The sequence below is a fragment of the Culex quinquefasciatus genome, chromosome 1 (assembly GCF_015732765.1).
Source record: "Culex quinquefasciatus strain JHB chromosome 1, VPISU_Cqui_1.0_pri_paternal, whole genome shotgun sequence".
NCBI lineage: Eukaryota > Metazoa > Arthropoda > Insecta > Diptera > Culicidae > Culex > Culex quinquefasciatus.
This window is the reverse complement of record NC_051861.1, coordinates 86342664-86368045: the sequence shown is the minus strand read 5'-3', so window position 1 is coordinate 86368045 and position 25382 is coordinate 86342664. Positions and strand designations below refer to the sequence as shown.

At 39.8% G+C, this 25382-nt stretch overlaps 1 protein-coding gene across 3 annotated transcripts in view; it reads left to right on the top strand.

Annotated features, from left to right (window-relative positions):
- LOC6046975 (dopamine receptor 2) overlaps positions 1–25382 on the top strand; it is a 246095-nt gene that overhangs the window by 77380 nt on the left and 143333 nt on the right. For all 3 annotated transcript variants that reach the window (XR_005279073.1, XM_038266818.1, XM_038266819.1), the window contains exon 2: positions 10180–11750. Coding sequence is in view for 2 of the 3 variants with exons in the window: in XM_038266818.1 (XP_038122746.1) it covers positions 10486–11750 (1265 nt within the window). In the remaining variant the exon portion in view is untranslated. The remainder of the gene's footprint in view (positions 1–10179; positions 11751–25382) is intronic.

Sequence of the window (25382 nt, the reverse complement as noted above, 5' to 3'; positions counted from 1 at the left end):
TCTGATGAACATATTTTTCAAGTGAAAAAAAATAATTTAAAAAGTCAAAGTAGTTATGTCACAGACATTACCGGAATGGCGTAGACTACGTAAAGTTTTGATATGTGGACATAGCCATAATTTCAGCATCTGCAAGAAAAAGTGTCTTAAAATGCATTTTACACTAGATCAGTTGTTTTGCAATCATTAATTTTCAAAAAATTGAAGATTAGACGAAAACAAAAATTTTAGCGAAAAAAACTTAAACATCGAAAATTTCCAAAAATTTAAAAGATTTCTAAATCAACTCAAACATGATAGGGACCATCCATAAACCACGTGGACACTTTTTTGGAAATCTCAACCCCCCCCCCCCTTCGTGGACAATTGTCCATACAAAAAAAAACTTTTTTGTATGGAGCGTGGACAATCGCCATACCCCCCTCCCCCCCCCCCTAAAGTGTACACGTGGTTTATGGATGATCCCATAAAAGTGATTCTAAACGCAAGGAAACACATTTTTAATTGATTTCAGCTGGATGTACTTGAATTTCCATTGAAATTTTGAAGTTTTTTGAGAAAAATTTTGCTCCCTGAATTTTCGGGCCAACTTTAAAAAAAAGTATTTGTAGATTTTGCTTCGATTTGAATGAAACTTTCAACGTTTCATTCAAATATGAGCCCTCTACGACAAATGGAAATGTGGTAAAACGGGCATTGAAGTTTGAGGTCCAAAAACTATAAAAATATCTTAAAATTGCTCGCATTTTCCTAAAACTTCATTGATTTCAACTCACTACTCCATTCCAAGGGTCTTTTTTTTCATGAACAATGTCAAGTTCACGACAACGGTAAATGGTCTAGCACACGCGGTGTGTTATACAAAACATTCAGGTAGCGGTAACGCTTGACACCTGATGTTTTGTATAACTTTTTCTCATAGCTTTTGCAAATTACTGTTTTTAAACCTCAATATCTTACTCTTATAAGTCAAAAGTTAGGGAATTTCATGGACTATACTGCCGCTCCAATCTTGTCCGTCCCATATGTATTTTTGTCAAAAATGAGATAAACTTCACAAAAGTCTTGTTTTTACATATTATTTTAGCCTATCGAATAAACAAGGCATGTTTGTTCTAAAAATTCCAAAATAAATATGACTTTCGTGCTGTCCCATATGCAGAATAAAGGCAAATCAGTTCCTCATATAGAAATGCCTCGCAAATCGTTTAAGCGGATGCAGAATTGTTTAAATTTTACAGAGTATGTCTTTATGAATACGTAAAGCTTGAAAATATCATTAACTGTTCATTTCTGAAGAAATATTTGAATATTGAAAACGAAATAATCCAAACCTTTTTGCTTTCTTTCTTTTTCAAGGGAAAACCACGAATAGAAAAAATAAAATGCATACCGTTATGGCTGATATCTACACCATACAATTAGTTCTATTTTGTCTTGAATGAATAGGCTTGATCCTGGTTCTTGAAAAGATTCCACCTCCGAAAAGCGGATTTTTTGTAATTAATTTCGAGGGGTTAACTGCCGTTCTACGCATAATTGTCCCATGTTCAAAAAAGTGGAACTGAGAAAAACGCGATTGAAATTTTTCGATCGATTTCTGTGTTTCTACGCATAATTGTCCCGTGGGTTCCTATTCGACCTATGTGTCCCTAATTGCCCCAGTTAGCAATTTATCACCCTTATTTGTGATTATCTTGCTATACAACTGGTTAACAAGACATAATGCTTAGTAAAATTGATGATTCCGTGCTAGAAAAAAACTTGGTGGGACAATTATGCGTAGAAGTTTCACGATGGGACAAACAGACTTGATGTTGTTTTTAATGAGTTTGCGAACAAAGTACCAGGTTATATGTGTTTTTCTTAAAGTACACATCAAACTAAACTTAAAAATGTCATAAAGTCAAATTCGTCCAAAACCACTAGCGTGCCCAGGGTGGGGCAACATGGGGCAGTTGCCCCACCATCCTCGGAAATTTGTTCTAAAATTGGGCAGGGGGTGTCCATAAACGACGAAATTTTCAAAACTCTAATATTTTTGCCCCACCTTCCTTGAGGACCTGGGCACGCTAGTGTCCAAAACTGACATGGGACAATTATGCGTAGAACGGCAGTTAAGCAGTTGAGATTTGCATTCCTATGTCATTTGCCTCTGTATTATTTAAAAAAAATTCTGGGGTCGTTGCTGGTAATATTTTTGTATCTTGGAATTCTATAAAAATCTGAAATAAACAAATTTGTATCATTTGGTGACCATTAATTACTTAAAAACTACCAAAACAAACCTGTAAATGACAGTTGAATAAGGTTAAACCTCTGGTGTAAATGCTCAAGCCTATCTTGATACAATGACTGACCTGACTTTATTTATGAACAAATAAAGTCAAGTCGGTCTCTTGTTGAAAATTCCACAAATTTAGCTTCAAATTGTTAGTTTTTTAAATCAAATTTTTGATAGTGGTGTTTTTTAGACAGATATCGAAATAACTGTATAAAAACTTAGATCGAAAGTTTTGGTTTCGAATGAGAAAAATTGTGAAACTTTTTTTAGGCTTCTCACAGCGTTATCTCAGCACTCACTTTTTACATATGGGACGGACTAGATTAGAGCGGCAGTATAAGCCTACGTTATTAACTTTTTGGCAAATCGCAGTTTTTCTCATAGTTTTTGGATTTTTCTACAACAAACATTTTACAACGTTAGTTTTTGGCCTGTAGGCCAACAAGACGGCACTTTTTGGTTTCAATTTTGACATGTTCGGATCCTCAGGAAATTTAATGATAGATTGAAAAATCCAAAAATGCAAGAAATCGCCCAACTTCGTAGTCAAACTTAGCTAATTGTATAACAATAAATCCGAACGTTTATAATCAAAAAAGCTTCAAGAACAAGCACTGCGGATAATAATACAACAATTGATGTAAGCGACAATTTATTTCTTTCGTATTTGAACAGCCCAAAGGATAAAAATCAAACAGATCAAAACAAAAAAAATCCCTCAAACGACACGCAATGGGAAATGAAAAAAAAGGAATTGCATGTTAAACAACCTCGTACACACCGGTAATGTTGCAGCATGGGAAAATAAAAGTGCATGTACTAACGATGTTTCACCGCTCAATCAGAGCCGGAATCGGCCACGGTGTGGTACAATACGCGTGTCAATTTCCGGTTGTGGTGCACGGAAAAACTTATTGGAAAAAAATGGAATAGTAAAATTTACCTACCGATGACTTTGAAAGTTTAAAACTTATTAATCAAAATAAAAGAAGATAATTCGAAAAAAACATTAACATAATTTCCGTGAAGCATTCAAAAGTGATCGCGTGTGCCAAATGAAACCGATAATGTTGCTTTTAAATTGCAATGAATCAAAACGAAACCCACCCTATAATGGTAAGGATTCGTCGGCACGGACTCACTAAGTGCAGCTGGTGCAATAGTCATTAATCTGGCACGCCTTCCGAGAAAGTCTGCGATAGTCCCGTATGGCCTTTTTTATAGTAGGTCCGGAAAGCTATTTTCGTACCAGTTTAGATGCGTTTGAGCTGATTTACTGTTATGATATGAACGTCCCATGTTTTTAAGTGCCATCTAGTTGAGTGTAGACAAACTTTGTTTGGGGAACGGCAATACTGGATTAAAGTTTCAGAAATAGAACATTTTTCAGTTTTAATCAACTTGCAGAAACTCATACTATATTTATACTGCTTAAAATTTTACTCTTCTATGGTTCCATTTTTCCGGGCAAATGAAATAAATTGAAAAGGGTAAGTAAAATCAACACTTAGGGGCCACACAAAAAAATGATTTTTATGGAATTTTGTTAGGGTAACAATGCAACTTTTCGAGCAAAATAAAAAAAAACTTCGCAAAACATTGTTGGAAGCTCCAAAATTCTTTGACGTGATCATGACAATTCTTCGAAGTCATTTCCACCAATTTACAATAGAAATTCTCATTGCAAATACATTTAATGCGAAATATTTTTCCCGCCTCGCTACGAATCTGCTGTTCAGCATCACCCAACGATTTCCACCGAATCATTTGCTATTCACACTCTAGACTTCATGACCTACCAGCCAGCCCGTGATTCCTGGAATGGCAAATCTTACCAAATACCAAACCTTTCATAATGGAGCTTTTGATTGTAAAGCTGCTCAGACAAATTTCACCTTAATTCGACGAAAACACAACCCCGCGTCAACAAACCAGCTCTTCTTACTACACTCAAACCCCGATGGTTTGACACCAACTGTTGTCAAACGAACGGGGTCACTTTTTAGTTTGACACCCCTTTTACACGGAGTTCACACACACTACCAAACGTTTGTTTTGATAGTGTGCGTGAGCGCCGTGTAAAAAGTGACAGTTCGTCACTTTTTAGTTTGACTTTGACCAACCAACGGGGTACAAACTAAAAAAGTGTCAAACGAAAAAGTGACCAACCACCGGGGGTTGAGTGTATACACCATCGCTTAAGTTTTGCACACTTCGAGGAATTTCCAACCGACACGACCTTTCACTTCCCAGACCACCTTTGGAGACCGGGCAATTAATTCCGGGAAAGATTTGTGCGTAGGACCACTTGAAGAGCAGTGGGTAATTAGTAGCTATTCCCTCGGCTCGGAGCATAGATTTTGAGGCCGGGAAATGAATTCTCCGAAGCCAAAAACCTGAAGTGGCACCATTTTTCTTCTCTTTTCTTTTTTTTCATTTGTCTGGCAACACTGCCACCGTGTAGCGTAACGGAATTTGGGTTTTGCTGCGTTCCAGTCTGAAGAATTTTTGCGCAAAAGTGGCAGCCTAGAACGACGGTAATAAATATTCCATTTGGTTGCCCTTTTTTGTTGTTGTTGCTTCTTGTTGGGTTGGGGGAATCTCCCTCCTCCTTGCAAAATGAGGCATGACTTGGAAGAGGGGAAAAATGAAGTAAACAGGCAGCTTTCAGGTGTCATGATGCCTCGGCATGAAGACGCGATGGCACGACGGAAGGTGATGATGGCAACAGTCTTTTTTGCCACTGTTGCTTGTTGATGGGGACTGTTGGGGTCGAGAATAACTTGGGTAGCAATCGAGTTGCAAAGAAATAAAACATTTTTTATAGAAAATGGCAGCTCCGGCTTCTGTCGATTTTGTGACTCCGACCCAGCCCTTCAATAATACATAACTTCACTAACTTCAACATTCAAATTTGTTGAAAATTAGCCGACTTCGACTGTGAGTTTGAATGAGTTCTAACCAATTTTTAACCTGAGATGCAATGTAATTCGCAATTAGTGTTCGAATTAACAATTTAGCATAGCATTGGTGTCTACCCGTAGCTGCTACTTCGTTATTGACCAGGACCCCCAAACATTGCTCCGTGGACCACAGATGAAAAGTAGGAACCAATCATCACCCCTTCGCAATTTTCAAAGGTCCCTATCGTGCTGATCAATACCGACGCCGGCCACGACCAGTGGTAAGACACGGGGAAGTGGATGGGAATGTTAGCCGATACTTGAGTGATGGGACCGCCAAATCGACTGCGTCTCCGACAAAGTATCACATGAGTTTTGAGGGGTTAGTAAGATGGGTATGAAATCAGGATTCACTGTGGTAGGTGATGCGACCATGAGCAATTTGTTTATCGGTTGAAATTTAAAAAAATCTTAGGCAGCCGGCTGCGGAAAGATACCTATCTAGGGATTTAAATATAGTATTAATTCGACCGCGATTCTCCAGAAATTCTCCGTCGGCGTGCCTTCCGATCAACGGTGATGTAGGAAGGGCTTCATTCATTAAAATTATTTTATATCATAAGCCTTAAAACATATCCGTCGACGTGCCTTCCGATCCTCGATGATATGGAAAGGACTTAATCCAGCAATACGACTTGTTTGTCTCAAAAAACAAAAATCGGATCGTTTCTATCGAAAACTATATAAAGAGAACAAAAATAAAATTCATCGGCCAACGAACGCGCGATCAAAAAATAAATGAAAAAAGAAGAAGAAGAAATCCAATCACCCCATTTACACAAATAGCGACACAAAAGAGCCGGAAAAAAAACAAAAAAAAACAGGACTGCGCGTCCACACAGGCACCGCACTACTGATGCCATTATTTAATTATAATAGCCAATCACCCCATGCTCTCGAACAGCGACACAAAAGAGACGGAAAATAACACGAAAAAACAGGACTGAGCGTCCACACAGGCACCGCACTACTGATCAGTTTGAATGAGTTCTAACCAATTTTTAACCTGAGATGCAATGTAATTCGCAATTAGTGTTCGAATTAACAATTTAACGAAAAATTACAGCTTAATATAGAAACGTTTCATTGAAACAAGTAATGAATAGCTCAATAGAAAGTAAATAAACCTTTTCCATTTAATTGTGTTAGAGCATGTAATATTGAAAATGTAACGAATTCTTACCCTGCCCAACAAATGAAATGTTAGCATATTACAATGACTTGTAAAACATCCCAAAATATGTATTTTTGATTTTTTGAAATTTTATGTCATGTCATGTTACGGGACATGACATAAAATTTCAAAAAGTCTTGAGTTTGTGACAGCTCATGATGAACGAATAGAAAAAGTACGTGACAGGGGAGGGAGGGGTCTGAAATCTCGATAATCTCTGAACGTGATATTTTAACATCCCCATTAAAGAAAAAGATCCAAACAAAAGCCTTTTTTCTTTGTTGTACCAATATCTCACAAACTAATGATTTTCTGATCTTGATCTGATATACTGGAATAAACTCTGACATTTCGAAAGGACGTAATATTGACTGTTTGACCATTTTGAAATGCTTTTTTTGAAATTATTTCAGATAGAAATTTGGTGTTAAAGAGTCATTTTATGAGAAATTTAATGCACACAATCAAGCATTGATCGAGCCACAGTGCATCATTCTTATGCAAAATTTGCTGAACTTTTCCAAGTAATACCTTCAAAAGTTTCAGAAAGCTGGTCATAAATCATCACTTTTTCAAAAACCTTTTCGTAAAATGCTGATAACTTACACTAATTTTTAAATTAAAACTATTTTATAACTTTTCTCGATGGAAAATTCGTATTTAATTTATTTTTAGAACGCCATAAAATTAGGTTTCTGTTCATCGAAAATTAAACAAAGATTCAAAATATTTTTGAAGAAACCCAAATATTCTGGAAATGATTATAAATGCAGGGGATTTTTTTTTTTTAATATTTGTACCAGCCTAAATTTAGGTTGCTTCAGGAGGATTTTTGAAAAAGCCCATCTTTTTGGTATTCTTTTCAAATTTCAACAAGGGCAACTGATGCAACCTGGTTTTTAAACTTTTCTAAGTTGTTGGATGAATTAATAAAGAATAGGTTCAGATGGTAAAATGTGTACTTCTACAATCAAATTTGAGATTGATAGTCGTGTGAAAACAACTGTGGAGTTTTTTTCAATGATTCTATTTATAAACAATTTGTTGTGTTTCCTTTTGTGGGAGCAGTCGAATGGTTACGATATTCGCTTTGTAAGCGAATGGCTCTGGGTTCGATTCCCATCTGCCCCCAACGAGAAAGTTCTGGACTCATTGAATTGGAATTAATGAAAAAAACATGAAAGTTCACGGCAGGGTTCGATCCCCTGCCCTTTGGATTGGCAAGCAAAAAAGCTTTCCACTTGACCATGGAGCAATGGTAGTTAGAAGAGTACTTAGACAGATACAGTTGAATCCAAGAAACGGACGAGAATAAAGTTGAATGCAAGTTGAATATCGGTACATACAAGAATGCATTGCATTGCATGCATGCAGGCGCATTTTAAATGAACCTACATTACCTCGCTAAAAATAGCCAGGGCGACACAGAATTCATCCAATTAGAGATGAGAAGAATTGAATAGCTTTCCTATTAGAAATGAGAACACACGAAGAATTCGAACAACAACGCAAACGGTCGTAACCACTCGCCTAGGGTGGCTCCTCAGACCATTCACCTCCCCAAAAAACCGTCCAACTTCAAGCGAAACTTACTTGGGGACACCGTGGTGCCCTTGACACCCCTTAAACAAGTGGAGCATCAACACTTCCCGTCTTCCAAATCCTTTTCCTTGTCCCTGGTGCGCGGTGGAGATGGGAGCGGCCGGCAATAGACGGCTGCCATGGTGTTGAGAAATCTGGTTCAGGTGGAGTTGGTTCTATTCCCAATTATCAATTACTAGGCTTAGACAATCATCACATCACATGGCGAATCCGGTCTGCAATCCGCTAAAATCACCGTCTCCTAGCGAAGCGAAGCGAAGGGAAGCGAAGCGAAGCGAATTTGTTGTGTTTCCTTTTGTGTGGTTTAGAATCAGTCATGGTGTTCAATCGCTCAGAGAACGGTCGGTTGACATTCTACCAAGATTCTCATAATCTCTCCTGTGATCGCAATCATAAGACTTCTGTCACGCAGCAAACACATGGAAGAGAGAGACAAAAACGAGAGAAAGAGAACGTTCTCTCGTTCGGGCGGCTGATTGAGTGGTGCTTATTTTTCGTTCGTTTCGTCTTTTTGTTTACGTTCACCGACCGTTTCCAAGCAATGACGATATTGATAGGCGCTGTGTGTCAGCGATCAAATTTCGTTTAGGGAAATGGTTGCTGAAAGAAAGTTCTATCAAATATCGTGCAGTCCTATTCAGTGATAGATCCCTTTTCAAGCATTGGTTCTCTGTGCCCGTAAGTGGTATCAATATTCTCTCGACTCAAGGCTATTATTCTCTCGGACGAGTGCTGCCCAGTTTTTTTGAAAGGTCAAGCTCATATATGCGTTTATCCAATACAATCTTCATTGGTCTGATGGCCGAGTGGGCTAAGGCGCCAGTCCTTTTCGTTGGTGCTAGGTTTAAATCCCGTCGGATGCTTTTTTTGGGTTTACAAAAATTGTTCATGCAGAGTGCATTATTAAGTGCCTTTACGACGAAGGTTTACTGCCATTCAAACTTTGGAGGAATACCATTCGGCCTAGTCTAAATATTTTTGAAAAAATTAAACTGCACGTATTTCTGGGGATCCCAAACTTCATGCTTCCTCTCGAGTTGAGCCTGCGCAGTCATTTTTGTCTATTTTTGTAGGTCAGTGTTATCAAATGATTACATTTTCTATCTCTCATTTGCAACACTGATGGACTGTTGAGGAAGCATAAAATGAACTGCAAAAAAAAAAAACAATTTAAATTGAATGTAAAATTAAAAATAAAGTTGAAAGATGAGCTCGTTTGACCCCATCCTGCCCAACCTCACCTGCACTTCCCTAGCAGGTGTCTCTCAGGTACTGCTATTAAAGCTACCCCCGGCTGGCTGCGAGGGTTTGCGCGAAGAATCCCTTCTTCAGCGCCAACACAACAACCACGAGCAACCGCCTTCGGTGGGGCTAAAATCTGATTAATGGCTGCTCTGTTGCTGCTTGCCGGGTGACGTAAGCGCCACGGAAATGAGCAGAAATAATTTCATTAACCGAGGAATAATTAATGTCAGTGTGTTATGAGCTGCGTTGCGGGTCGGCCTCGTCGTTGATGTTCGAGACGACTTAATCCGGGGTTTTTCCGGGCTCATGATTCAAAGGGAGGAGGGAGTGGGGGTCATGTCTACCAGCATGTCGGAACAACCCTTGAACAGGGCAACCGGTTCTGCTGCGTGGGAAATAAACCGCCTAGCGGAACGAATTACATCTCTCCTGCTCCTTTCGGTTGGCATGGCGGAAATGTGATTTAATTTTCGTACAAATGGTTTAGTACACGCCAGGTATGGTTCTTGTTAAGGATAATTACTTACAGAGGAGAGCGTATTTTTTGTTAACGGATTGGCGAAAAATTGAGCAAACATGAACATAAAAAAATGTAAATATTGCTACATTTTCTCGACTCTAGAAGCAAACGTCCCTCAATCACTGTCCATTTAGCGGAAGCCATTTCAAATCTGGGTCGCCAAAAAAAAACCGAAAACAGCAACAATCAAGCTCGTCCGGCTGCCGTTTCGCCGAGACTTTCCCCCCCAAAAGCTGAAGAGTGCTGAAATTTAACAACCCAGCAAAATTATGAAAATCAAATAATAAACGAGTGCCTCGCAGGCACTATCAGTCCTGCTTCCTCCCAGAATGGTCTATTTCTACACATTTTTACTCATTTCGTTTAAATTTTCTCCTCCGTCTCGTTCCAGAACGTCCCCCAGCCGGAAGTGGTGCGCCCCCTCCCGGGCGGAAAATGCTGCGCCATCATCAGCGTCTTCATCGGAGAAGAGCCGACATTACCATAACAGTGATTTATTCGATCGCTCGATGGCCGGTGAAAACTGGCAACACTGCGGTGCTAGCTGCCCCAGCGGTCGTCGGCGACTAATGGCCCAAGTGATTAGCCGTAATTGGGAGCAAAATTGAGCGGAGTGTGTCTGCAGAGGGGTTATGTTTGGGTTTTAAGCACGGGGAGAGAAGAAGGGAAGGAGAAGGAGTCCCGAGGGTCATCCCCAATGATGACTACGAATGCAACTGATTACTACTGGGAACTGTCGCAACTGATTAGGCTTAGCAACTTTAGCTACTACAATGTGTCGGCTGGTGAAACGTCGGTGACGTTGGACGTGGTCAACTGCTGCACCACCGAACCGAACTTCTCGCGGTACCTGGAAGCCTTGCCCAACGACCGGGCTGGGCTGTTGGCGTTTTTGTTCCTGTTTTCGTTTGCGACCGTGTTTGGCAACTCGCTGGTCATCCTGGCCGTTATCCGGGAGCGGTACCTGCACACGGCTACCAACTACTTCGTGACCAGCCTGGCCGTGGCCGACTGCCTGGTGGGACTGGTGGTGATGCCGTTTTCCGCCCTGTACGAAGTGCTGGACAACACGTGGTTCTTTGGCGAGGACTGGTGCGACATCTGGCGGTCACTGGACGTACTGTTCAGTACGGCGTCCATCTTGAATCTGTGCGTCATTTCGCTGGATCGATACTGGGCCATCACGGACCCGTTTTCGTACCCGATGAAGATGACCCGGCGGAAGGCCGCGGCTCTCATCGCAGCCGTCTGGATCTGTTCCAGCGCCATCAGCTTCCCGGCAATCGTTTGGTGGCGGGCCGCCCGGGAAGGCGACATGCCAGCGTTCAAGTGCACGTTTACCGAACACCTCGGCTACCTGGTGTTCTCTTCCACCATATCGTTCTATCTTCCACTGCTGGTGATGGTGTTCACCTACTGCCGGATCTACCGGGCGGCGGCCATCCAAACCCGTTCGCTCAAACTCGGCACCAAGCAGGTCCTCATGGCGTCCGGTGAGCTCCAGCTAACCCTGCGGATACACCGCGGTGGAACGACCCGGGAACGGCCAAACCACCACCGAGAACCACCCCAGCACCACCTTCAGCCATCCAACCAGCAGGACCACCAGCAGCACACGGCAAACTCCACTCCGGAAGAACCGGACGAGGAACCGCTGTCCGCACTGCAAAACAACGGACTCGGTGGACCCCGTCATCGAACCCACATGGGCAAGAACTTTTCGCTGTCGCGGAAGTTGGCCAAATTCGCCAAGGAAAAGAAGGCGGCCAAAACGCTCGGCATCGTGATGGGGGTCTTTATCGTGTGTTGGCTGCCGTTCTTCGTGGTGAACCTGCTGTCCGGGTTCTGTATACAGTGCATTGCCCACGAGGAGATTGTTTCGGCGGTCGTGACGTGGCTCGGGTGGATCAACTCCAGCATGAACCCGGTCATCTACGCGTGCTGGAGCAGGGACTTTCGGAGGTAAATACGGTTTAGAGAAAGTAGACACTATTATCAAGCTACCAAAGATTTAAAAATAACAGACAATAAAGCTATTCACTTGGACACTTTAGCCCCCCCCCCCCCCCTGAGGGGGGTCTGAGATTTCCAAAAAATTTCCACGCTCCATAAACAAAGTTGGATGGTCCCTAGTTTACAATGCACAGTTCTGCCCATATTTGAAAATTCGGCTATTATGCCAAATCAAGTAATCCGACAAAAACGCGTTTTAGTGTTTGTCACCAAATCTCCGTCAAGGCAATTTCCCATAAGAAAAGCATATTAGCCGTTTGGTTTTTCGCATCGGCAGCCAAATCTAAACACTATTTTAGTGAAATTCAAGTTTCAGAAGATGCGTTGGAACATCATCTACCACCTGGTGCTAATATCTCATTTTTGCCAAAAGTGGATATTAGCCGTTTTTTCAATGGTGGGCAGAGTTGGATGTACAAAATGTGTACATCCATTTCCAAATTTAAAAACTTTAAGTGCTCTTAAAACTGCTGTCCCTATTCAGACTGTAGTCCCGATTCACCCCAGATTACGGTATCTCAGCATCCAGAGGTTCAATCTTCAATGTCTCTTGGACAATTTTATAGAAAATTTTCTGAACTTTTTGAAAAAAAAAAAATTTTGGAAATGGTCACTCATGGTCAAAAAACTACTAACTTGTAAAAAAAATTGGAACATCTCATTTTAAGGGAAATTCCGAGGGGTGAGACACATGCCCTAATTAACTAACATATTCGGCTAATTGATTACAAATTATCAGCTAGTTGATTAGCGTAACGCTAATCAACTAACGCGTTCCCACCCTATTGCATTACCCTGGGCTGAAAAAAATCTGTCAAAATCATCAAAACAAACCAAAAATATAAACGCGTGGTTGCTGCGTAAACTTTATTTTCGCTTTTCCGTAACAGTCCTTGGATCGTGATTGTCCTCTTTCCCAGCATAGGCAAGTAGAAAACTTGTTTCCCCTCTCTCGAAATGGTCTGAGAAGTTCGACCTCTACCGGAGGAGGAAACAGTAGGCTATCGCCTTCCGGCAGGTACGAAGGGGAAGTTTATTTTGTTGTGTGGAACTTGCAGTGATTGTTTTTAAACCTTGCAGACTCTAAATATTCCGGTGCATCACGAAGGAAGGCACGATTTCATCTGGACAAAGTACATCGCCAAGTAGTGGAAAGTGATGCGGAAGTGCCCGCGGAATGACCTGGAGCAGGCGATCATAAGCGTTAGAATTAGCTAGTTGCCGAAGTTGTAGGTCATGAGAGCTGATTTTGTTGGTGAGACGCACCCCAATCTAGCGGAAATGTTCGGTTCGGAAACGGCAGACTAGTGAACGGACTCTCCGACGAAGCAGCGCTGCGAGTATTGTTTGAGGTTATCGAGCTTCGTGTGAGAGATTCCCCGGTGTCACCCATCGTGAACTAGCCGCAACCAGCCTCTATCGGACAGTCAGATGGTCCTAAGAGTGCACCACTTATATGAGGAGTATATTTTAAATGTAGCGATTACGTATGAAATAAACTTAATGATTTTAACACATGGGGGGATGGGGAGCAGTTGGATTTGTTTTAAGTTGTAGTACACTGAAGGCACGCTCAAGAACTGACCCACGTCGATGTCGATATTTTGGCAATCTGCACTGCCGTAATTACAGTGGACGGTCATAGTGATCATATCACTCAGCGGCTACAACAACCAGGACTTCGAAAACCATTTAATTTTCATTATATTTGTTCAACGTCAAAAATCCCCGCAACTTCCATGAAGGTCCATAGCCACGAAGCGTCTCGAAATTGTTATCCCGAAAGCTGCTCGATTCGGATGGATTGATTTCGCAGAATGACGCACATCTCAGTACCGGTTCTACGGTCTTGGCCAAGTCTCTGGCGTTAGACAATTTACGCCCGACAAATATAACTTCTCGATGGAAGCATTATCTGTCGGTACCTGTTGCGGAAGAAACTCCAGGACCATCTAATTAAAGCTCGATCTCTAGAAGGTGTTCGCGGGAGACGCAAGAAATTGATCCTATCTTCGTGCAGTAAACCCGAAATTAAATTTAAATTTTTATTAAATTTCATCAGATTAAGTTTAACAGCACATTCCACGTCAACGGCCGAATGTTCACTCGCGACACCAGGCATTTTGAGCACCATTGGCCGACTAACAGCTGGACAATGTCCTCGACCGAAGCCTGCTCGAGCATCGCCACTAATTCCAGTAGAACATCTCGTTGTTCACCGGAACGCGGCTTTCCTCGCAGACCGAACACAGATAAAAGAGGTTTCCGGGTCCTCCCAATTTTCTGCAGGTACGGCGTTCAACTGGCAAGACTCCTGCCCTGCACGTTAGAACTTGACCCACTCGACAAACCCTCGGAAGGGAATTTCATTCCGTTGATGCGGATTCACTAGCTTCTTCCGCGATAGAAAACGGTTCGACATTGGGCGAGCTACTTTTTTCGGTTTCCTTCTCCGTGACTGGAAGGCGATTGTTTCGGTTTGGCTGGTGACAGATTCTTAACGGACAGCAGTGGCCACCACAACCTCGGCTGGTACGTCAGCTGGCGAAGGTGAGTCGAAGTGGGCATCGTGGGTTTCTCGTCGACCGAATATTTTCGCTGGATTAGCTTGTCCGATTTTTGCTGAGGTTGTTGATGTTGTTTTAGCAACTGTTCCTGCTCCTGGCAGTAGTTTAAATTCATTTCGGTGTCGAGTTTGCCGCATATTCGGGGAGTACTTTCGTCGCGGAACTGCTGCTGCTTCTACTAATTGAGAAGACTTGGAGTGGGATTGAGGGTCGTGAGCTTTGATTCCGTCCGTCGATTGATTTCGAGCAGTTGAAGTGGACGACAAGCTGGCCGGTGCTGCTGGCTGGCTGCTGTGCCGATCGTTGCCTGGAGGCAGCCGGCGAGGAACCTGAAATTGTAAACATAACCTCACTGTACTATTTATTAAATGTTATGTTTCACTCACCTTCCGACTTCATTCAAATTCATCCAGATCGATATACAGAGGTTCCCTTGGAGGTTCCCGTCACGACAATCTGACCGGACCGGACACGAATTCCTGGCCCGACTGACCAGATTATGCTCAACAATTTTGTCTGCGATCAGCGAGGAAAAATCATAACATTGAACTGACAGAACTTCATTTCTGCACACGTCAAGATAGGTCAAGATCATTTGATATGAGGTGTGAATGCGCTGTCAAATAGGCACTAATTAATTAGCTAATCAACCAGAATCTGCGCTAATTGATTAGCGTAAAGATAATCAATTAGATGTGTCCTGCCCCTCGGGAAATTCAATGTACTTTTCAAATCTACATTGACCCAAAAGAGTCATTTTTTTCGTTTAGAACATTTTTTTTTTCATTTTAAATTTCCTTTTTTTTTCTAACTTTTTATGGTTATTTTTTAGAGTGTAACAAATTTTTACAAAGTTGTAGAGCAGACAATTACAAAAAAAATGATATATAAACATAAGCGATTTGCTTGAAAATATCACGAGTTATCGCGATTTTTCAAAAATATCAAAATCAGACCTTGGATTCGTGATCAGGGACATAAGTTACCCCTTAGGACAAAGTTTCACGCAAATCGAAGAGGAGTCGTGGCAACTTTTCCCGATTTCGTGTGAATTTGTAGAGAATTACCCATCTGCTAAATTTTCCGTGTACCGTTTTTTTCTAGAATAGTCCTCGCTGATACCTACAACTTTGCCGAAGACATCAAACCGATATAGTTGAACCAATGACAGAAAATTACTTTTTTGGCCACCGAGTCATAGAGAGGTGGAGAATTGCTCTCTTGGTGAATCTGTTGTTTGAGATGTACTTCGCTTTGAAAATATTGTAGCACATGAAATTTCTAGCATCTCAGTTTTATGAGGATAGCTGAATCGACAATTTAGCTGATTCAAATTTAACAAAAAATCACAAAAATCGTTAATTTTGCTGCAAAAGATTTATTTTGCATAGAGCGTCCGCTTTCCCGTCCCGGGAAATGATTTTTCGAGAATTCCCGTAAAAAAATATTTTCCCGTTTCCCAGGAAATTTATAAATTTCCCGGGAAGTATATTTTTTTTTAATTTTAGGACCCATTTTGTGCATCTAAAAAATAAAGAAACTCAAATTAATATCAAGATTTATTTTTGAAAATAGTAATTTCTGAAGCAACTGGAAATAGACTTTTCCTAATGAAAATAAACTATTACAATTCAGGTTTTTCTTAAAGAATATTTGAATATGGTATAAAGATGAGCATGAGCATGAGCATGAGCATCAGAGATCACTCATGGTTGTCCTTCTCCGTTGCTGAACAGAACCGTAATATCCTTTCAGCACTACTGATCATAGGCTTCGACTATCAAGTGGTATTTCCCTTATAAACAGCATGTATGAATGCACTGAAAAGATAAAACACCATGATTGCCAAAACAAGATCAGTTGCGAATAGGTAACAGTCATTGGCACCCGCCATGTCAGTTTGTAGATCTCGATTTTAAGGGACGGGAATGTTAGTTAGCGCAGGTTGCTACTAGGGCAGCTGATCTACTCTGTGCTTACACCCCACGAGCGCCAGGAACCTGAAAACTTGTTAGTAGGATAGGGTGTTTGGTCAGGATTCATCATAGAAGATGATGATGCGACCCAAAATCATAGTGTTTGTTGAAAGGTATTATATTTTATTCTCAAGGCAAACAATTGGATGCTGCGGATGAGACATTTCCCGTTAAACTGTTGTTAATTTTTTAATGAAATGGTTTAATCTTAGACAGCCGGCTGTGGAAAGATAAAACCAAATAATATTTATTTATAAAATGAGGTGATAAACGCAATGCTGCAATGGTAGCGTAGTCTGATTTTTAATTATATAATCATTTAGTTCATGAATTTGTTACGGAATAGACGCGACGAACTCAACCATCAAGTGTCTTCCGATCTTCTTTCTGTTAGCTAGATAAGGTATTGATTTTCGTTGCCTCTCGAGCTACGATGCTATGGAGAGGGCTTAACACACAAACAACCGACGTCGAGCCCTCCGAGCTACGGAGCTATTGGAAGGTCTTTTCAACACAAGGGTTTGAAGCACACAATAACCCACCGATTAATATGAATAATTTTCAAGATCGATCTTGTTTTATAACTACAGCGCGACTCTTTCCTGATTTTCACGATCCCGAAAACAGCACAAAACGAACACCGTAAAAATCCATCTCACAATCCTGATTTGTTTGTTTGTCCCCCAACCAACGCGTCCCTTCACTCAGCATTCTTGCAGGCACAATCCTGATTTTTTTCTTCACTTTGCACATAAACAACCATCCGCTTGCACTGGTGGAACATAATCTGAACACAAACAGCGACACAAAAGAGACGAAAATTTTCGCAGGACTGCGCGTTAGCGTGGCTCACGGATATATGAAAAAGACAAAAGTGTTCAATTTCGAACGCCTCGACCGGAATTTTGCAGTGCGCGTCCCCAGAACTTATGACTTATGACGGCATTATTCAATTATACTGACCAATCACCCCATGCACACAAACAGCCAAACAAAAGAGACGAAAATTTTCACGAAAAAACAGGATTGCGCGTCCCCAGAAGCACTGCACTTATCTTTGAATATGGTATAAAGATTATTAAAAATCTTTAACGCCAAAGCAAAATTGAAATTGTTTATGTTTTTGTTTACCATGAATTTGAAAATTGGTATAATTTTAAATATTTCAAAGAGGTTTTTAAAGAAGGATCACTTCAATTCGTTCAACAAATTAGCATTTAAAGTGAAAGAATTATGGAGCACTGTGCAACCATGGGTGTTAGAACGTTTAACATGAAAAAAATAGAAGAGTGGTAGTGAGATGATGACAATTTATCGTTTAATTTAAATCATCTTTTCGTTCTATGAAAAAAAAGTTTAACCGAAGTCTACTATAAACCTGAAAGCATGTGGAAAAAACCATTAAAAATCATTAATAAAAAACTACTAGTGAAAGATGTGAAAACATTGAGTTGTTTGCAGTAAAACGAGAAGTTAGATTTTTAAGAAAAATTTAAAAGCTTAACAATTTTGTTCAAGAGCTAATACCAGTATAACTTGGTTTAAAAAAGTCATTTGAAATGAAAAAAAAAAAATATTTTTATTCGTTTCAACTTAATGTGTCAAACCATACTTTCTCAAACTGGTCACAGAGGCAAGTTTTAAAGAAGTTTTAAGATGGTGGAGTATGGATTTATTTTACTTACTGTCCAAACACTTTGATGAAAACATTCTTCTCAACAAAAAATACCAAAGATCATTCAGAACCAAGATTAGAAAATGTTTCAATGAGTTTAAAATTTCCCGTTAATTCCCGGGATTTCGAGAGAAATTGGTTGAAAATGTCCCGTTTCCCGGGAAATTTGTAACCCCGGGAAATTGGAAGCTCTATTTTTGTATTTTGATCTACTGATAACTTTTCTGCTCTTTTTTATTCTTAATGAAAAATGGTTGGAGTTTTTTAAATCAGATGTCATAAAACCGTAAAATTTCAAAGTTTTGTAAATTGCATGATGCGATTTTTTGTTGCAATCTTCAATTACTAGCCTACTAGGTTTAAAAAAGATATACTGTTCTTGTTATGTAAATTCCTAATCAAAATCAAAGTAGTGTGATCACTTCTATTATTACTAACTCTAGGATAGAGAAGCTCATTATTTGTGGACAAGATCTCTGTTATGATCACATCCTGGATGTTTATTTAGGTAGCTAGAATCGAATTTTCTTGCGTGGGTTTTTTTCTTCTCAATTTCCTGAAACCAAGTGGGTAGAAGAGGTAAATAAAATAATAATTAGGGGAAGAGCACTTAATGTTGACACATAACCACTACGCAACATCATTCTTCCAAAAAGTATAAATGATTTATTTGATGGAAATATGTCCAATATGCTAACATTCTGTTATGCAATTCATTTAACTTTTCAAAAAAGCAGTAATTAAATGCTTGATAGTTATTAGAAGATAAGAAACAGAAATTGGCAGTTTCCCCTACTTTGGGATATAATTAGAGCTACTTTTCTACCGGGGGTCTTTTTTATTACTCGATATTCGCGGTTATCTACGTTGAAGCACATAATCTACTGAATTAATGCAATCAATTCTTTTACTTGAAGTGAATTTGAACTTCATTTTCATTTCCTGAATAAATCATGTAAAATCTTATTTTTCGAAAATCTTGAAAAATTCTCCTCTGTCTTACAATAAGGCACAGGAAAAATAAAACCTAACCCCAAAGAGTCCTCCATGGACCACACGTCTTCGCCGCCAGATCTTCATCGAGAACCGCACAATTCCGATGACAACGAGGCCATTTAGCATTCGTCAAGATGACGGGCATCACGTCACAACGTTGTCCGGATGCCATACGTCATTCACAAAAGGGGGAGAGTGGAGACGAACAAAGGGGATAAAACAAAAAGGGGGGTTAACCGCCGCACTCTTGGTGAAGTTGAGGCATATTGGGTTAAAGATGCTCGCGACGCTAAATGTCAAAACTCTCGCAAAGGTCAAGGATAGCGCACGTTGCCCACACGTTGTGCCAAACCCACAAACATTGGAATTCACGACGGCACATTCCAGCCGGATTCTCACCGCACTGGTGTGACGTGACTTCCAACGCAAATGTGGCCAAACTTGGTGCCTGGGAGGCAGATAGTAGGTACCTGGCCCCCTTCTGACAGTTACGGCGAAACGGAAATGAGTTAACGGTGGTGGTGGAGCAAGAAGAAGAAGAAGGTGTATTGATGTCCGACCAGAATCAAGTGAACCGAATCACGAAACCCCGGTAATCCTAGGTTACTTCGCCCCCGTTCGTTCCTCTTCATGCCGGGGGCTCGATTGCGGGAAGAAAGAGTGAGGTTAGGATTGCGGAACGGATATATTGGGATTGTCGATGACGTTTGAGTGGAATTCTGTGGTTTCGCACGGGAGTAGGAAGAAGAAGAAGATGCCCGTTTTAGGTGGCTATCATCATTCTTCATCCGGTGACAGGTATTTGCGGAAGGGAGTTGTTCGTTGGAGGGAAGGATGAAGGATAAATGGGGGTGAGAGTTGGGAGAAATAGCTTTCATTGTGTTGCTGCTGGGTGAAGAGATGCCGAAGACAAAGAAGCTTCGATTAGATCAATTTTGCTTAATATTCTGGAAGAAAGGATCAGCACGATTGTGGGTGATGGGAATCTTTTGTTTCGCATTCATTTTCGGATTTTTTATATCGATCATGAAGTTCCTTTAATATTAAAGGTGACAAAGACGAGACAGAAATTTAGATTCTATTGACCAGATAACTTTTCTTGCTCTATGAATTCAATCTTAACTCTCCCTAGTAACTCTTAACTCATTAATTTAAGATGTTGACTCTCATCTCCAAACTTTGAAATCTAAACTCTTTTGACGCTTAACACTTAACTTATGATTCAAAAATCTTAAACTCTTAACTCTCAATTCTCATTTCTCATTTCTCAATGCTCAATGCTCAACTCTTGACTCTTGACTCTTGACTCTTGACTCTTGACTCTAGACTCTGGACTCTGGACTCTGGACTCTGGACTCTGGACTCTGGACTCTGGACTGTGGACTGGACTCTGGAATCTGTACTCTGGACTCTTGACTCTTGACTCTTGACTCTTGACTCTGGACTCTGAACTCTGGACTCTGTACTCTGGACTCTGGACTCTGGTCTCTGGACTCTGGACTCTTGACTCTTGACTCTTGACCCTTGACTCTAGACTCTGGACTCTGGACTCTGGACTCTGGACTCTGGACTCTGGACTCTGGACTCTGGACTCTGGACTCTGGACTCTGGACTCTGGACTCTGGACTCTGGACTCTGGACTCTGGACTCTGGACTCTGGACTCTGGACTCTGGACTCTGGACTGTGGACTGTGGACTGGACTCTGGAATCTGGACTCTGGACTCTGGACTGTGGACTGTGGACTGGACTCTGGAATCTGGACTCTGGACTCTTGACTCTTAACTCTTGACTCTTGACTCTAGACTCTGGACTCTTGACTCTTGACTCTGGACTCTGGACTCTGGACTCTGGACTGTGGACTGTGGACTGGACTCTGGAATCTGGACTCTGGACTCTGGACTGTGGACTGTGGACTGGACTCTGGAATCTGGACTCTGGACTCTTGACTCTTGACTCTTGACTCTTGACTCTAGACTCTGGACTCTTGACTCTTGACTCTGGACTCTGGACTCTGGACTCTGGACTCTGGACTCTGGACTCTGGACTCTGGACTCTGGACTCTGGACTCTTGACTCTTGACTCTTGACCCTTGACTCTAGACTCTGGACTCTGGACTCTGGACTCTGGACTCTGGACTCTGGACTCTTGACATAATTTAAAAAAAAAAAATCAAAATTTATACTCATAAAACTTGTTGTATCATAATTCAAATGAAATAAATAGCACTTGAATACTTTACTTCAAAAGTTGTTTAATTTTCGTCAGAGCACGAACAAAGACACTTGTTTTCTCTGACAACAATCCCATAAATGTTTGCTTCGGCAAAACCAAATAAAAAACTAACCTCAAAACATAACATAACATCCCCACCGGAAACACGACCACACACTCACATCCGGTTGTGGAATGTCAGTGTCGCCATGCCGCGCCACAATCTGGTGGTGGTGAAAAACGTCCCGGCAAATAAATGACACAATTCTTGCTGGCGGGGAATTTGCTTTTTTTGACTACTCTGCGAATTATTTCGTTGTTTGGGTTTGTTTTTTTCTTTTTGTTTACTCACGCCCACCGCAAAAGTACGCCTCCAGTTATCGGGCTAAATTTTCGACTACGAGAACCACAATACTGTGACCACTTACGGAGGTTTTTCCCCGAAGTGGGAATGTATTTTTAGCGGAGATGTACCTATTTTCGCCCTATTGCCCCTTTTATGGGCCTAACGGAAAAAAAGCTTTTTTCGTTAATCTATGCATTTTTTTTATTTTTTATGTCCAACATTGGGTCATTCATCCTCCGCAAGCCAACAATACCTTTGGGAATTTGCCCGCCGCCGCCGGCCGCCGTGCACGTTTACTCAGTCTCACGTGACGACGGCGTCGCCACTGGCGCTAGAATGACAAATGATCTGTCAGCTTGAGTAGCGCGCGGGGTCGGGAATTAAATTTTTGGCGGTGAAATTTGGCCGCCGGAGATTTATTCTACTTTGATGCCCAGAGGATAAATCAGCACGATTTTAGATTTCAATAATATAAAAAAAAAACTAATATACAAACGATTAGGTATACATTTTTGTATTGAGATTTTTTAACGGATAATGTTTTGTTAGATATTTAACTTTTCCAAATAAAACAGAATTCATTTGCTTCCAATAAAAATAAATCAATCATTGAGCTTATGCTTATGAATTGAATAAAAATTTCAGAGCACTCCATCCAAATTTCTAACCTATATCTGTCGTGGCTGAAACCAACATTTATCAAATTTTCAGACAACGCTGAATTCGACATAAACCACCCCCTTTGAAGTACTTACCAGAAAATTCAATTCAATTTCCAGCGACAAACTCGTCAAACTCCAGCTGTGGGCAACCCAATCCAAAGCCTGTCTGCTCTGCTGCTTTGGCAGCTGTCTCAAGTATAATGACTTTAACGAACTTTTTTTTCCTCCTTCTTTAGCACAGTTTCATTTTTCACCAAATGGACTTATCCCACGAAGACTTGTGAAAAACTCAAACTCAACTAACAGAACTAAAGAGCAGGATAAGAAATTCGACCGAGCAATCGTTGATGAATAAGCTTGGACTTTGGAGACGAGAAGGAAAAAACTGCGTTCTCAACGGAATTTTCGCCCTAAATTGTTCTATTTTCCCCTCATCTAAACCTTGAAAATTCACTCCCTTTCCCTCCGAAGGGAGTATCATTACACGATGTGGTATTAGAGTGTAACAAAAATGACTTTTTGGCGGGCATTCGAGGGTTTGTTCCGGTGGGCATACTAAGCCCAAATCCAAAATATGAGCTTGATTGGACGTAACAGGAGCTGGCGCTCCGCCCTTTAATTTTAAATGGGATTTAACCCGTAAAAAAAGATTTTTTCAAAAATGTAACTTTTTGAGGCATTTTGGCCACTGAAGCGTTTATTTTCAACATCATTGGCGTGTAGGCCAGATCCTTGCGCATCTTTTGGTATATATAACATTGAAATTTGGAGCACCCTAGAGCTCGGTACAGGCCTTCAAAGTTTGTCATTTTTTCGAAAAATCGGCCCCGGCAAAAAAGATATGCGTCAGTGACATTTTTGAAAATTTTTTTTATCGGGTTAAATCCCATTTAAAATTAAAGGGCGGAGCACCAGCTCCTGTTACGTCCAATCAAGCTCATATTTTGGATTTGGTCTTAGTATGCCCACCGGAACAAACCCTCGAATGCCCGCCAAAAAGTCATTTTTGTTACATCCTAATGTGGTATGCCACGCGAGCCCGGTGACATTCGCTAAATGGATAGACGTGATGATGAGCTGGCTCATTTTTTAGGGCTGTAATTTTTCTCTTTTTGGGGAGACACTGAAAATACAACGTTTTCAGAATAAGACAAAAGTTAGGCAATTCTCTCAGATTTGGTCAGCCGATGTTTTTGTTTTTTGTACATTTAAATCAGGCTAAAACTTTTTTGAAACATTCGTAAAATTTGCTGAACAAAATTTTCATTTTTTTAATCATGACTTACATTTCAAAAGGGCGTGAAATTGAATAAATTGTATTTTTTTTACAAATATTTCATATTTTAAGGTTGAAAATCGGACAGCTGCCAAATTTGTATGGAAAACTATATGAAAACTTAAGCATACCAAAGGTACAAAAAAAAGTTTCAACCGGATTAAAAAAATAAAAATAAAAATCAAGTGTCCAAAATCTCAGTGAATTACTCCGTTAATTTATCCCAATTTAACTTGATTTCATTTGTAAAGGTTCATTAGCCCTCTAACTCTGATTTTTTTTTTTTTGATTTTTTTGTTTTTTCCCCGTATTTTGGAGTTAATTTTGAGCAACTGTTGTTCTACATTTTTTAATTTGCATTAATATTTTAATTTGCATTAATCTTGTTTATTTCTGTTTTGCATTTCTAGTTTTTTTCACGTTTTCAATTTTTGCTTGAATTTTACATTTTCTACGTAGAGGCATAGTCTGAGACATTTGAAAAAATGTGGCATACTTTTTTATGCATGAAATATTGAACAATTCAGTAAAAATACAACCAAATTTTACATCCGAAAAAAAAAAATATTTTAGAAACATTGGGAAAGTCGTATAAAACATGTCTAACCTTGAAATTTTCAAATAAAATTCAAATAAAAAAAAACTTTTGTTGGGGTTTTTATTCTGTGTCAAGTTTGGGTTTTCGCCAATTTTGTTTAGAGTACTGAGCCTTAACTCCGAATATGAACTCAATTGTACGAAAATTCGAGCTGCCCAAGCCAAATACATTTTTATACGATTTTGTCTGGGGAAAGTTACGTTTTTTTAAACCTTTCTATTCAGTTTGACAGACAGATCAAACGGATCTTAACCCTTGCAGATCTGAATTTAAAAAAAAGTAAAAAAAAATTGTACGGATAATAGAATTGACTGCTCGGGGAGCGGCCGTGGCTGACTGGTTACGGTGTTCGCTTTGTAAGCGAATGGTTCTGGGTTCGATTCCCATCTGCTCCCAACTAGAAAGTTAAGAACACATAAATTTGAAATGATGAATATGAACGCAAAACCTTTTGGCCCTGCGAGCAGGATCTGATTTTTATGAAACAGTGAGGGGCTGGAACTAATATTTGATAAATGTTGATGAAGTAAATAAATAAAAGAAGTAGTGTTGCAAATAACTTTCATATATCTTGATTTAAAGAATGAAAAACAAAAATAACTTTCAAAATGTGTTTGATTGACTTATTCTTATTTTTGTTTGTTTAAAATTGTATAGTTATTGTTTTTGACGATTGCCATTAAATACCTTGGCATAATTTTGCTATGAAAAAAAAAACATTCAAATTTAAATGCTCGTTGCATTTTTTTTAAGTTTGATTTCCTCAACACTACAATAGAAAAAAATCTATGAGACATGATACAATTTATTCAAACGAAATTTGGTTTCGAATATCCTTTACAAAAAAAAACTTTTTACGTTGTTGTTGTATTTTAAAATGATTGTAAACACACACAGAATTTAAAAAGTATAAAAAATATATATTAAATCAATTTAAATTCGTTATTCTTCAAAATTCCAAGTTTATGAAAAAATATATTTTTTGCTTCAAAATTTCGTGACTCATTTTGAGACATTTTTAATATATTTGAAATATTTGCAGCGATTTTAATTTTCAGTATGAATTATTTGCATTTTTAAGCTTTAAAAAATACTTAATCACTGAAAAGTTGTTGTGGAAAAAAAAACATTAGTTTTTGTTTACCTATTTATTTAAAAAATAAAAAAAACCTTCAGTTTGAAGTAAAGAAAGTTAAAAATTAAAGACACTTAAATTAAATGTCTTTTTGTACATTTTTAAAAAACAATCCAAGCTTTTTCATAAATTTCACAA